General features: G+C 41.7%; 1 protein-coding gene across 1 annotated transcript in view; it reads left to right on the top strand.

The window, feature by feature from the left end:
- The window catches only part of LOC140468554 (uncharacterized), a 45,751-nt gene that overhangs the window by 16,667 nt on the left and 13,643 nt on the right, over positions 1–15,441 (top strand). Inside the window, exons 4-7 of the mRNA XM_072564644.1 lie at positions 3,216–3,380; positions 8,715–8,828; positions 9,709–9,765; positions 13,681–13,794. Coding sequence (XP_072420745.1) covers positions 3,216–3,380; positions 8,715–8,828; positions 9,709–9,765; positions 13,681–13,794 — 450 coding nt within the window. The remainder of the gene's footprint in view (positions 1–3,215; positions 3,381–8,714; positions 8,829–9,708; positions 9,766–13,680; positions 13,795–15,441) is intronic.

Raw genomic sequence — 15,441 nt, 5'->3', positions numbered from 1 at the left:
CATGTCCATATGTGGGTTCAAAAGGTCTAAATCCTGTGGACTAATTAGGAACATGCCTAATGGCAATCAGAGCTGAAAATGTGTTGCTGGAAAAGCACAGCAGGTCAGGCAGCATCCAAGGAGTAGGGGAATTGACGTTTCGGGCATGAGCCCTTCTTCAGGAATGAGAAAAGTGTGTCCAGCAGGCTAAGATAAAAGGTAGGGAGGAGGGACTTGGGGGAGGGGCGTTGGAAATGCGATAGGTGGAAGGAGGTCAAGGTGAGGGTGATAGGCCGGAGAGGGGGTGGGGGCGGAGAGGTAAGGAAGAAGATTGCAGGTCAAGAAGGCGGTGCTGAGTTCGAGGGATTTGACTGAGACAGTGGGGGGAGGGGAAATGAGGAAACTCCAGCTTCCTCATTTCCCCTCCCCCCCTTGTCTCAGTCAAATCCCTTGAACTCAGCACCACCTTCTTGACCTGCAATCTTCTTCCTTACCTCTCCGCCCCCACCCCCTCTCTGGCCTATCACCCTCACCTTGACCTCCTTCCACCTATCGCATTTCCAACGCCCCTCCCCCAAGTCCCTCCTCCCTCCCTTTTATCTTAGCCTGCTGGACACACTTTTCTCATTCCTGAAGAAGGGCTCATGCCCGAAACGTCGATTCTCCTGCTCCTTGGATGCTGCCTGACCTGCTGTGCTTTTCCAGCAACACATTTTCAGCTCTGATCTCCAGCATCTGCAGTCCTCACTTTCTCTCCTAATGGCAATCAGAAACAAGCAAATTCTTTTATCCCTATTCTTGACCGTAGACTATATTCATGATCTTCAAAGTTTGGTGATATATAAATGATGTAAACTTTTATTCTCAAAACTAGTTGTCATTTATTTCAATATTAAATTTTAAACTTTATCTGATTCCATTTCTTGTAAAACAAAAAGAACAATGTTGTCTACTATCACTTTTGTAGTAATACTTCCTGAAGTCTCTGCATCAGGGAATTTTGAAGAATGTATCTGATAATCATCTCCGTTTCATTCCATGTGCCTGAGATCTCGTTACAACAGAGGAAATAAACCAGAATATTCCTCTTGTAACATTTCCGTTTCTTTCATCTCACTGATTGTACCACCAAGCAGCATTTTCTGTTTTAATTTCAGATTTCCAACATCCTCAGTATATTGCTTTTATCCTTGCAATGTCACAACTAAAATGAGCTAAGTTGCAGTGAGAAATGAAAAGGCTCAAGTTAGAAAAAAAAGAATTGAGGGAAGGGTTGGGGGAGGGGAGAAAAGCAGAGAGTAATGAAAAGGGACATAGAGTTCAGAACAATTGAATTAGAAAGGGAGGAAAAAGAAAAACAGAAGAGATTAATTAAAACAACTTGAACTCCAAAGTGATAGAGAGCTCAGGCAATAAATTGCCCAAAGATAAGCTGAAAGTAAAGATAGAAAGAGGAGGTATTAACTCAGAATGCCTCTGATTTCAAGCAAGGATTTAACTGAACTAAGAATTAATTCAGCTAAACCATTATGCTCAGTGCTTAAAGCTACTTAGGAGGGAGTTGAAAGGTACTTTATCTTATTTGAGAAGACAGCTGAATGGATGAAGTGACCAAATGAAGTTTGGATCTGAATATTGCAAAGTACTATGACTGTGCCAGGATCAAGGACATTAAATTAGATTAGATTACTTAGTGTGGAAACAGGCTCTTTGGCCCAACAAGTCCACACCGACCCTCCGAAGAGCAACCCACCCAGACCCATTCCCCTACACCTAACACTACGGGCAATTTAGCATAGCCAATTCATCTGACATGCAGATTTTTGGACTGTGGGAGGAAATCGGAGCACGGAGGAAACCCACGCAGACATGGGGAGAATGTGCAAACTCCACACAGTCTCTGGCGCTGTGAGGCAGCAGTGCTAACCACTGTGCCACCGTGCTACCCCTCTCGGAGCAGTTGTAGCAAATTCTCAAAGCTTCTCACGAGCAGCTAGACATCATTGCATACATTGGTACCAACGACACAGGTAGAAAAAGGGTGAAGTTCTGAATATAGGGAGCTAGGCAAGATGTTGAAAAGCAGGACCATAAGGGTAGTAATCTCTGGAGTACTCCTGGTGCCATGTGCAAGTCGGAGTAGGAATAGGAGGAAAGGACAAATGAATGCATAACTAAGCAGCTGACGCGGGGGCAGGAATTCAGATTTTTGGATCATTGGGATCTCTTCTGGGGCAGAGATGACCTGTACAAGAGGGACAAGTTGCACCTGAACTGGAGTATAGCAATATCCTGACAAAAAGAATAACTAGACCTATTTAGGAGAGGTTAGATGAGTCTGGCGGAGGGGTGGCACCCTAAATGGTAGTGAACCATGAGAGAAGGTTGAGGCTGGTGCACATGTTAAAGACAGCAAGTTAAATAAACAAGGCAAGCAAAAGCACTGTAGTGAACGAGGGAAGGCTGATGAATTAAAGTGCATTTAATTCAATGCAAGTGGCCTGACGGCGTAGGTAAATGAACTCAGCATGGATGGGAACATGATATCATCACAATTACAGAAACATGGGATCAAGAGAATCCCTTGAGCAGTAAAAGGGATGTAGGAGTACACTTAAGAGGGAAATCAGGAAGGCAAAAAGGGGACATGAGATGGCTTTGGCAGATAAGGTTAAGGAGACTCCAAAGAGATTCTACAAGTATATTAAGGTCAAAAGGAGGGTGTGGGTGAAACGGCGTTAGGAATGCCAGTGCCGAACACAAGACTCCTCTAAAAGAGAGAGACAATTTACTTCAGGGGATGGAGCGTGATGCTGAATCATGGAAATGACTCTGTGTAGGTAAGAGGTATGGTCCTGTGAGGTCAGGTCCCATGATGTACAAAGTTCAGGTCAGTGAGACGGTCCTGAGCAAACTTGTGGACCACATAAAAGCTGCAAACTTGCAAATGAGGCAGGGGGAACATATAGTCTGCCCCTCGGAGCAGCTGGAAAGGCTGTTGGATCCCATGGGTTCTCCCCCTCCGTCTACCATTGGAAGGAATGTATGGTATTTTGAGAGAGTTCAAGGATATTGGCCTCGCCAAAAGTGGTAGAACAATTAGCAGAAAATGGAGTTGAGTAGAAGATCCTCTCCTGTTCTATTGCTTCTATTCGAAAATGTTCATGTCCCAATTCCTTTCTTCAAGATTAGTGTAAAACCTAATAGAAGGATGACTGATGTGTTTTTTTCAACAGAAACTGTCCATCCCCACTCCACCTGAAGGGAGAAAGGTTGAAGAGAAAACTCATCATATGCTGAATGAAGCTACAAGAATCCCAGTGGCAGTACAGGTTAACTCCACAATGTCTGCAGCCTCATCTGAGATGTGGATTCTCAGGAGAGAACTTAAAGCTTTAGGAGTAAACATCACATTTTTCTCCTTCATAAATGTGAAACTGTGGCAATCCCTGCCATGCATTTGCCCTTTTCTGTGCTCAAAGTGTGAACTTTATGAGGGGTTGTTAAAGAACTATTTGTTCCTGGACATTGGTTTGATTGATCTTGAACTTAATTAAAATATCCAGTTTACATTCATAGAATTATAGAATCCTTATAGTGTGGAAGCAGGCCATTTGGTCCATTGAGTCCACACCCCTTCAAAGAACATCCCAACCAGACCCGTCCCTGTAACCCTGCGTTTCCCATGGCTAACCTACCTACCCTGCACATCCCAGGACACTATGGGCAATTTAGCACAGCCAATCCAGCTAACTTGTATACTTTTGACCTGCGGGAGGAGACCGGAGCAAATGGAGGAAACCCACGCAGAATGTGCAAACTACAGTCACCCAAGGCTAAAATCGAGCTAGGTTCCTGGTGGGTGAGGCAGCTGTGCTCACCACCGAGCCACCATGCCACCCATTCATTTAAATTTTATTTGTTCAGCTAGGATTACCAAAAGTTTGTCTTATTTCAAGCATTAGGTGATTCAAAAGTACAGCAAATGCAAGAAGCGAAGTGATAGTCTCCTGGCGAAAATGGACAGTTTGATAGTGTGTGCGAACTTGTGGCAGATGAACTTCACATGGTGAAATAATTAATTAGGGTAGCAAGAACAAGGGGAGGCAACATCAAATCTTAGAATCATACAGAAGAGGCTCTTTGGCCCTTCAAGTCTGCATTAACAAAACTACTCTAAATCTACACTAGTCCCACTTCGCAGCAGTTGGCCCATAGCTTTGAAAGTTATGATATGTCAAGTGCTCATCAAAATATTTTTTAAAGGTTTGTAAGACTTCCTACATTCTAGTTTCCCACCAGCCTCTGAATGAAAATATATCACCTCAAATTCCATCCTAAATCTCTTAAGCTTTTCACCTTAAAAGTTTGCTTTTTTGTTATTGACCCTTCAAATATGAGAAACAGCTGTTTTCTAACCATCCTGTCCATCCTCCCCTATAATATTATAAACCTCAATCAGTTCCCCTCTTAGCCTTCTCTATTCTAGAGAAAATGGTCCAAGCTTATCCTGCCTTTCTCCATAGGTAAACTGCTCCATCACAGACAATGTTCTGATGAAGCTCCTTGGCACCTCCACTAGTGCAATCACATCCTTCCTAAAGCGTGGTGACCAGAAGTGCGCACAGTACTTCAGTTGCAGCTGAACAAAAGTTTATGGAAATCCATCATAACCTCCCTGCTCTTATAATATGTGTCACAACTGATAAAGGCAAGTTTCCCATATGCCTTTTTAACTATCGTATTAACCTACCCTACTGTCTTCAAGGATCTGTGGATAAGTATCCCAAGATTCCTTTCAGCTTCCAGGTGTCCTATTATTAATTGAGAACTCCCTTGTCTTGTTACTTCTTTCAAATTGCAGCACCTCACACCTATCAGGGTTAAACTCCATTTGACCAATGGAGTCTTCCGGTAACCTAAGAAGTTCTTCCTCACTGTCAACCACCTGGCCAATCTGTATATCAACAGCAAACATACTTATCATTCACCCCACATATTCTTCTATATTGTTTACATATTACAAACAATAAGGGTCTGACCCCAGTGGTATGACAATGGATCTTGGCCTCCAGTCACACAAACAACCTTCCACCATCCAACTTAACAAGTTATTCCGGATCCCATCTGCTTTTACCTGTTTATCAGTCTCCCATATGGGTCCTTGACAAAAGCTTTACTGAAAACCACATAAACTACTTCATCAACTGCACTATTCATCTGCACACCCAGTTACCTCCTTGAAAAATTCAATCAAACTTGTTAATTTTGATCTCTGTCTGACAAAGGATTTACTGACAATCCCTAATCAAACCTTCCCTCTACAAATGGAGATTAATTCTATTCAGAATGTTCTCCAATAGTTTCTCTACCACTGATGTGAAACACACTTGTCTGAAATTCCCTGGTTTAACACTACCACCCTTCTTGAAAACTGAAGCAATATTTTCCTCCATTCCTCTAGCATCTCTCCTCTGACCAGAGAGGAATTAAAAAATTGCATCTGAGCCCCTATAATTTCCTCCCTCATCTCTCACAGCAGCCTGGGATACAACACATCCAGACCTGGGAATTTATCCACTTTTAAGATCATGAAAATCACTAATATGTCCTCGCCCCTATGTCAAAGTGCTAAAGGAGTTCACAGTCCATTTTACTGAATTCTGTACGGACATCCTCTTTTTCCGAAGTGCAGACTAATATGAAGTACTTGTTTAACACACAGCCAATGCCATCCAGCTCCACATGCAGATTTCCCTCTCAGCTCCGAACAGGCACTACTCTCTTCTTGGTTATCCTCTTCGCCCAGATATACTTATACAATATCTTTGGATTCTCCCTAATCTTACAGAATAGAACTTTTTCATGACCAGTCTTTGTTCTCCTAATTGCTTTCTTAAATTCTCTATCTCCCCATATTTTCCACATTCCACTAAGGCCTCATTAATTTGCTCCTTTTGTAATTGTTAAAAACCTCTTTAAAGGGTACAGTTCTAAAGGGGCTGCAGGAGTACAGGAGCCTGAGTGCATAAACCATTGAAGGTGGTACAAAAAGCTGAGAGAACAGTTAATTCTGTTCCTGGGCTTTAACAATAGAGGCATAGAGTCAAAAAGCAAGAAAGTCATGACAAACACTGGTTCAGTTTCAGGCATTGACACCAATTCCAGGAAACATAATTTGAGGAGGCTGTAAAGGCTTTAGGGAATATGCAGAAAAGGTTCACAAAAAAATTAATGATTGCAAGAATTTGGACCATCTGGGATCTATCTATGAAGACAGCTTGGAGAAGCTACTACTTTTCTCTTTGGGGGTGAGAATGTTGAGAGGAGATTTGATAGAGGTATTCAAATTTAGAAGGGGTGTGGGCAGAGTATAGTAAGTAATTAATTTTCAACCACAAGGGACCTTAGTGAGAGAGGCAAGTGGTTAAAAAGATTGAGCAGTGATAGTCTGCACTAAGGAGGAGGTAAGCCAGGGAGACAAACCTCCATGAATTACTGCAGAAATTAAAACACATTGTCGCCATCTAGTTTGCTGAGAAAGATGACCCCCATGGAATAGAGAGGGAGAAACTTTTCCTGTTGGCAGAAGGATTGAAAACCAGAGTTCACCAATTGAAGGTCATTGAGAAGAAAAAAAGCAGTTTGAACAAATATGTTTTGTGCAGCTAGTGGTTAGGATCTGGAAGCCCTGCCGAGAGGCAGACACAGATGTGTCTTTCAAAATGGAATTCGAGAATCACACAAGAACAAAATCTGTGGAGCCACAGGGAAAAGACAGACAATTGGGACTCGATGAATTGCTCTTGCAGACAGCTGGCGTACACAGAAATGTCTAATGTTCTCCTTCTGTGCTGTAACTATTCTGTGTTTCATCAAAAGTTTTGTGGAAGTTTAAATTCTGTTTCCTGTTTTTTTTGGCCTTGTGGAACTGATTCATTCTTGCTAGGCATGTGAATAATAAAAACACATGGGACAGGCAAACATTGAGGAAGTGATTTGAAATTTTCGATTCACATATTTTAAACCAACTTGTTCAGATATGTTATGACACACCGCTGGAGCAGGCGGGACCAGAGCCCAGGCCTTCTAGCCTAGAGCTAAGGACACTACTACTACACCACAAAAGCCCAGAACTTTGGATTCATCCACTCCTCATCATTTAAGATTCAGCTTTTTAATACTTCCAAATGTTCTAATAGTAGGAGGAGCACTCCATTAATAATATTGGTAGAATTTTACAACATGAAAAGAAAGTCCTTCAGCATCATATCTGCACCAGTCATCAGGCACCTATCTTTTCTAGCAACATTTCCCATAACTTGGCCCTTGCATTTTGTGTGTTTCAAGTGATTATCTAAATACTTCTTAGGTGTTTCAAAAACCTCTACCCACTCTTTCAGGCAGTGAGTTCTAGATACCCACCACCATATAGGTGGAAAAACATTTCCTTAAATCTCCTCTAAATTTCTTGTTCCTTTCATTAAATCTATGAGAGCGAGTTACTGATTTCTCTACTAAAGGGAGAAGTTTACTCCTGCCCTGCCTCTCTACGCCCATCATAATTTTGCACACATCAATGAGAAAAGAAAACATCCGCAGCCTATCTAATCTCTTTGCTTTGACCAGCTTTTTTGGAAGCACATGCAACATTATTCTTTTTCATCCATTTTACGTGGAAATAAAAATCAAGGCTAGCATATAAAGGAGAAGCAATTCATCAAGAGCTCATATGGTACTGTTGGCAAGCACTAATTTCTGCCCCAGAGCAGTTAAATTTAGATAAATGCGAAGTGCTGCATTTTTGAAAAAAGCAGATCAGAGCAGGACTTATACACTTAATGGTAAGGTCATGGGGAGTATTGCTGAACGAAGAAACCTCGGAGTGCAGGTTCACAGTTCCTTGAAAGTAGAATTGCAGGTAGATAGGATAGTGAAGAAGGCATTTGGTATGCTTTTCTTTATTGGTCAGATCTCAGGGAGGTCATGTTGTGGCTGTACATCATTGGTTAGGCCACTGTTGGAATATTGTGTGCAATTCTGGACTCCCTCCTATTGGAAGGATGTTGTGAAACTTGAAAGGGTTCAGAAAATATTTACAAGGATGTTGGCAGGATTAGAGGGTTTGAGCTACAGGGAGAAGCCGAACAGGCTGGGGCTGTTTTCCCTGGAGCATCGGAGGCTGAGGAGTGACCTTATAAAGGTTTATAAAATTATGAATGGCCTGGATCTGATGAATAGACAAGGGAGAGTCCAGAACTAGAGGGTATAGGTTTAGGGTGAGAGGGGAAGGATATAAAAGGGACCTAAGGGGCAACTTTTTCACACAGAGGGTGATGCGTGTATGGAATGAGCTGCCAGAGGAAGTTGTGGAGGCTGGTACAATGACAACATTTAAAAGACATCTGGATGGGTATATGAATAGGAAGGGGTTGGAGGGACGTGAGCCAAGTGCTGGCAAATGGGAGTAGATTAGGTTAGGATATCTGGTCAGCATGGACGAGTTGGACCGAAGGTCTGTTTCCGTGCTGTACATCTCTATGACTCTACAAGCACCAGTAGAACAAGCTTATATCAATTCCAACTTACAACCATCTATTAAGGTTCTTTCCAAATAGCTTATAGCCTTTGTTACTCTTTTTATTTTTATCTCAGCAGTTGTGGGGTGGTGGGGTGGGGGGGGGGGGGGGGGCGGGGTGAAATAAAATTATTTATCTGTTTTCTCTTCACTTTAGGTCACACAGATATTGGTTGGCATTATACAGCTTATCTTTGGCATCCCTCTATCTGTTTCTCTGGTCTATTCCGTTGCGGGAAGGGCTGGCGTGGCTTTTTGGACTGGAATTTGGGTCAGTTTCGCTTGGTTATATTGTGGCAGTCTTATGTGATGAAGGTAACAAAGGCTTGTTATGCACCACAACAAATTGCTGCCCTCACAGTGAGGGCTAATCAAAAGTTTGGTAAGAGGGAGAGAGGACTCCTGATAAAATTGGGGACAGTTTACAAATTAAAAATTAGAAAGATGCTCCTTTGCATAACAGCTATCAAAACTTTGTTATTCTTGCCCACAAAAGCAGCGGATGGCAGCTTAATGAATAATGCTAACCCAGTAGCACTTAATGTGTTTTCAAGACATGGGCAGCATGACATTTCGGGTTGAAAGTAGTTGGGTAGAGTTAAGAGAGAATCAGCCAGAATTTTGTTGAATGGTAGACCAAGTATGAAGGCTTGAATGGCCAACTCCTGTTCCTATCTCCTGCACACCCTTGTGAGGTGAGATTGCATGCCAGAAATTTGGGTATTGCTGGGTAGCCACTGGGGAGATGGACGATGACTCAAGATAGGCTGACCACCCAGTCTGAACTCCAGCCATGCCAACTCCTGTACATCTCACGAAAAAGTGTGTGTTTGGAGCTCCTGTTGTGCTGAGCATAACTTAACCCTGAAATTCCTCAACGGTTTGCACTGATTCAGATAAATTGCCCAGGAAAACCCGAGGAGACGAGTGAGGCTTCTACCTTCTTATTTGGGTTTTGCTAAATTGTGGGGTTGAGATTTCACTGTGTGTGATTTGTAATGCATCCATTGATGCTTTAATGCAAAATATAGGAGGAGCACAGGAAGAATTTGCAATCATTATTGCATGTTAGCTCCAACAGGTTTCTGGGTGGCTTTGAAGTAACTTGAACCCCGTTGTAACATTTGTCATCTGACTGGTTTCTTTTCCAGTATATTATTTCAGGGTCCTTCACCGTTGAGCTGAAGAGGAGACCGACCAGATTTATTGTAAGTAGCCCGGAGTTTATGTTGAAATTTGAAGTTATAAATAAGCATGTCCAGATGCTGATTCTACGAGGCGCCGGTATGCCCAATTTACAACTAATTAAAATCAAATTACAAAATAAGCATAGAGTCATAGAGATGCACAGCACCTTCGCTCCAACTCGTCCATGCTGACCAGATATCCTAACCTAATCTACTCCCGTTTGCCAGCGCTTGGCCCATATCCCTCTTAAACCCTTCCTATTCATATACCCATCCAAATGCCTCTTAAATGTTGTCATTGTACCAGCCTCCACCACTTCGTCTAGCAGCTCATTCCATACACGTACCGCCCTCTGTGTGAAAAAGTTGCCCCTTAGGTCCCTTTTATATCTTTCCTCTCTCACTCTAAGCCAATGCCCTTTAGGTATGGACTCCCCCACTTCAGGGAAAAGACTTTGGCTATTTACTCTATCCATGTCCCTCATGGTTTTATAAATCTGTACGGGGTCACCCCTCAGCCTCCGACGCTCCAGGGAAAACAGCCCAGAAACAAATTTATGCACCAAGTCATTATAATTTGGAAAATGCTTCTTGAAAGGGTGCTGAAAGCAGGAAATGCTAAAAGGACTATTGATCAGTACATAAAAGCCAAACATTTAGTTGACTGATGGAAAAGAACAGGAAAGTGAATAACTCCGTGGAAGAGGTAGCAAAGACACAATAAGTCCATTCTGTGTAAGATCATGTTTGAGGAGGTAATTTATGACTCTTAGCAAAAATATATCCCAATATGAGGAAAGATTCTAAGGGAGGAATAAACCAACCATGGCTAATCAATGAAATTTAAGAGAATATAAACAGAAAGAAGAAGCATATATGGAGGCAAATGTCAGTGATAGCCCTGAAGACTGGGATAAATTCAGAATTCAACAAAGGAGAATTAAAAAGAGAGTAAATAAACTATGATGGCAAGGAATAAAAAAAACTGACACTAAGAACTTTAAATAATAAGACACAGAACTGGGGAGCTAATTATGGGGAACAAGGAAATGGCGAAGGAAGTAAACAGATATTTTGTATCAGTCCTTATAGCAGAAGATACTTTGAACATAAGTCCCATCACCACCACTAGAGTAGTATCAGACAAACTAATGAGGCTAAAGGATGGCTACCATCCAAGAATCCTCAAAGAAGTAGCAACAGAAGCAGTGGACGCTTAGGTTGTAATTTTTCAAAAATCGTTGGAGTCTGGAGAAGTACCAGAAGATTGAAAAATTGCCAATGTGACACCTTTATCCAAAACGTGAGGGAGGCAAGAATAGGTAACTCTCCGCAGATTAGCCTAAAATCTATTGTTGGAAAAATGTTGGAATCAATTATTAAATAAGTAATAGCAGCACATTTAGAAAATTACAATCTAATCAAGCAGAATCAGTCTGGCTTCATGAAAAGGAAATTGTGTCTAACCAATTTATTAGAGTTAAAAATCACACAACACCAGGTTATAGTCCAACAGGTTTAATTGGAAGCACAGTAGCTTTCGGAGCGACGCTCCTTCATCAGGTGGCCATCATCAAGGAAGTCTCAACATGAACAGATCGACAGGAATCAGTAGATGTGCTGTATTTGGATTTCTAAGAGGCATTTGACAAGGTGCCACACAAAAGGTTCAGTCAGTAGATCATGGTTTTGGAGTTCGTGCGTTGGTAAAGAATTGGCTAATGAGCAGGAAACAGTGGGGATAAGGCACAAAAATAAAAATTTCTGGCAAAATTTAGCAGGACTGGCAGCATTTGTGGGAAGAAAGTAGAATTAATGTTTTGAATCCAGTGACTCTTCATCAGAACTAGTGAGTCAGCGATTTCTGTTTTTGTTTCAGTTCTCTAGCATAGAGTCATAAACATAGAAATATATAGTATGGAAACAGACCCTTTGGTCCAACTCGTCCATGCTGACCAGATATCCTAACCAAATCTACTCCCATTTGTCAGCACTTGGCCCATATCCCTCCAAACCCTTCCTATTCATAAACCCATCCAGATGCCTTTTAAATGTTGTACCAGCCTCCACTTCCTCTGGCAGCTCATTCCATACTCATACCACTCTCCAGAAGTTCCAGAGAAAATAACCCCAGCCTATTCAGCCTCTCCCTGTAACTCAAACCCTCCAACCTCGGCAAAATATTTTCTGAACCCTTTCAAGTTTCACCACATCCTTCCTGTAGGAAGGAGACCAGATTTGCACATAATATTCCACTGTTGGGTACAGCTGCAACATGACCTCCCAACTCCTATACCCAATGCACTGACCAATGAAGGCAAGCATAACAAACACCTTCTTCATTATCCTATCCACCTGCAACTCCAAGTTCAAGGAGCTGTGAACCTGCACTCAGTGTATAAGTCCAGCCCTGATTTGCCTTTCCAAAATTCTTTGTTTTATTTTAGTGGGCAATATGTTTTTTTTCCCAGATTGGCAACCTGTAACTCGTGGGATTTCATAGGAATCATATATGGGACCACAACTGTTTATAATATATATTAATGACTTTGAGGAAGAAAGCGAATATATTGTAGCCAAATTTGCAGATGATCCAAAAATAGGTGAAAAGGCAACTTACAAGAGGGATACAATCAGTTTTACAAAGAGATATTGATAGGTTAAGTGGGCAAAAGGCTCGCAAGTGGAGTATAATGTGGGAAAATGTAATATTTGGAAGGTGAACAAAAGAACAGAATATTTAAATGGTGAAAATCCACAGAAAGCTGCAACACAACGGGACTTGTGGGTACTTGCGTGTGAAACAGAGGGTTTCCCCACTATAAAGAGTATGGAAATCTTACTGCAACGTATAAGGTGCTTCTGAGACCGCCTTTAAGTACTGAAAGTAATTTTGGTCCCCTTAAGGAAAGGTACCATTTCATTACAGGAGAAAGTGAGGTCTGCAGATGCTGGAGGTCAGAGTCGAGAGTGTGTTGCTGGAAAAGCACAGCAGGTCAGGCAGCAGCCGAGGAGCAGGAGAATCGATGTCCTGGGCTGAAGGGCTCGGGCCCAGGACATCGATTCTCCTGCTCCTCGGATGCTGTCTGGGCTGCTGTGTTTTCCAGCAACACACTCTCGACGTCATTTCATGAGAGGCAATTCAGAGAAGGTTCACAAAGATGATCTCTGGTATGGAGAGATTGTTTGATTAGCAAAGACTAAACAGGTTGGGACTCTACTCACTGGAATTTAGAAGAACCAGAGGTGACCTCATTGAGACATACAGGATTTTTAAGAGGCTTGACAGGATAAATGCTGGAAGATGTTTCCCTTCACGGAGGAGTCTAGAACCAGACGGCACAGACTCATAAGTATAGGGGTGCTGACTTGTGATTGAGATTGAAAGGAATTTGTTCTTTCAGAGGGTTTAAAGCCTTTGGAATTCTTTGCCACAGAGAGCTGTGGGGATTGGAGTCTTTGTGTATATTTAAGGTTAGATAGATAATTGATTAGTGAGGAAATGAAAGATTTCAGGGAAAGGATAGGAAGGTGATGTGAGGAACGTTGGATCAGCCATGATCTCTGAGCCCACAGCAGGCTCAAGGGGCTAAATGGGATATTCCTGTTTCTATTTCTTCTGGTTGTTATTTGGTCTGTTTTAAAAGAACTGTTCAACTACATGTGTTAAAAAAAACCATAGAATGAGAAACAGGAGCCAAAAGTATGGGAGAGAATACATGTAACCCTGTATGAATAACAGATCCTCCTCAGCCCCATCGCTTTCCAATCAAATCCTCTCTCCCTCAAACCAATTGAGCATCGCAGAATTTGAGGATGAGTAAAATTTTCTTCTTCCATTTCTGTGAAAGGCTGTAATAGGTATTCAGTTATTGCGAGATTGATATTCCAGATCCTATTTGAAACGTTGTATGTTCTGTGTTGTATTGTACTTAGATGAAGGCAGGGCTACTCATGAACGGCGTCAGTGCTGTCGCAACAGCCATTGGCATCATAATTTATTCCATCTCGCTACTTTTTACTCCAGCACCCGACCTCGTGTATTTTTCTGTAAGTAATATATTCCATGATTCTTACAGTACAAACAGAAATAATTTTGCCTTATTCACTGGAAACACTTCACCCTTTTAAGGAACTTGGTTACCAACCTTTCTCTTTTATGTTTTAAGTTAACCTTATTTAATGGCAATATTTGCTATAAAAAAGTACCCACATGCTGTAAAAATAAAAAAATATGAAATATGAAATCATTTTTTGTAGCCTCCTCCAACCCCTCCAACTCTTTCCATTTCCTAGGAATCAGGCTGCACATATCCATACACTAAAAGAGTGGGGCTTCACACATTGACACAATGAGGTGGTGGGGCTACAGATATTAACATACTGTCTAGATGAGGCTGTGTATATTGAGCTGCTGATTTTAATCTTTGTTCATGGGATATTGGTGTTGCTGGCTATACAGCCCATACAGAAGTTGGTAACCAGCTGCTTTCTTGAATTGCTGAAGTCTTTGGGCTATGAGTATACCCTGACTGCTATCAGGAAGATTTTACTTTAAAAATTTTGACCAGGAGACAGTGAAGGAAAAACAATTCTAATTCTAAGTCAAGATGTTGTGTGTCTTGGAGGTGAACTTGAAGGTGATGGTTTTCATATGTATCAGCTGCTATTTTTCCTGTAGAGGTCGTAGGTTAGATGAGGAAAAAGCCTTGGCGAATTGCTGTGGTGCATCATTTAGATGCTTTACACTTTTGTCTTTGTGCCTTGGTGGTGAAGGGAATGGATATTTAGTGGTGGATGTGTGCTACTAAAGCAAGTAGTTTTGTCCTGAATAGTGTTTGTTCTGTATTGTTGGAGTTGCACTCATCCAAGTAAGTAGAGAGTATTCCATCACAATCCTAATTCCTGCCTTATGGGTGTGAAAAAGCTTTGGAGAAATAGTAGATGAGTTACTCGTTAGCCTTTGAGCTGATTGTGTAGTCACAATACTCCATGGCTGATTCAGTTCTGGTCAGTGGTAGACCCCAAGAGGTTGACAGTGAATGCGGCATTGGTAATGTCATTAATGTAAAAGGAGAGGGTCAGGCTGTCTTTTGTTTGTGATGGTCATTACCTGGCACTTCTGAGGCATAAATGTTACTTGTCACTATCTGTCAAAACTTGGATATAGCCCAGGTGTTGCTGCATATGGAAGCAGACTCTTTCCATATCTGATAAGTCCCAAATGGTGCTGAACATTGTACATTAACATCCCACTTCTGACTTTATAATGGGGGGAAGATCATTGTTGAAGCATGTCCCAAGCCACTACCCCGAGGAACTCCTACAGTGATGTCCTGGGATTGTGATTGACTTCCATAATCACAACCATTTTCCTCTGTGATAGTTATAATTCTAATCAGTGTAGAGTTTTTCCCTGATTCCCATTGATGCCAGTTTTACCAGGGATCCTTGATGTCATTCCCTGGCAAATGCTCCCTTAATGTTTAAAGGTCAATTGTTGTTAAAAAAAACATTTGTTTTGTACTCTTCATTATGCACTAAAGTGGAAAAAGGACCGATTTTAAAAAACACAAAGATTTTGGAAAGAATTATTGTAGACTTTAAAAGCAAGCTACGGATCCTCATTGTAATTGGTGTTTACATTGTTGCTTTGTTCAAGCTGTGGAGGAAAGTTGGTTGCAGATGGCCAGATAC

This window comes from Chiloscyllium punctatum, chromosome 47 (assembly GCF_047496795.1).
Source record: "Chiloscyllium punctatum isolate Juve2018m chromosome 47, sChiPun1.3, whole genome shotgun sequence".
Classification (NCBI taxonomy): Eukaryota; Metazoa; Chordata; class Chondrichthyes; order Orectolobiformes; family Hemiscylliidae; genus Chiloscyllium; species Chiloscyllium punctatum.
The sequence above is the reverse complement of the archived record's forward strand: the minus strand, read 5'-3'. Positions and strand labels throughout refer to the sequence as shown.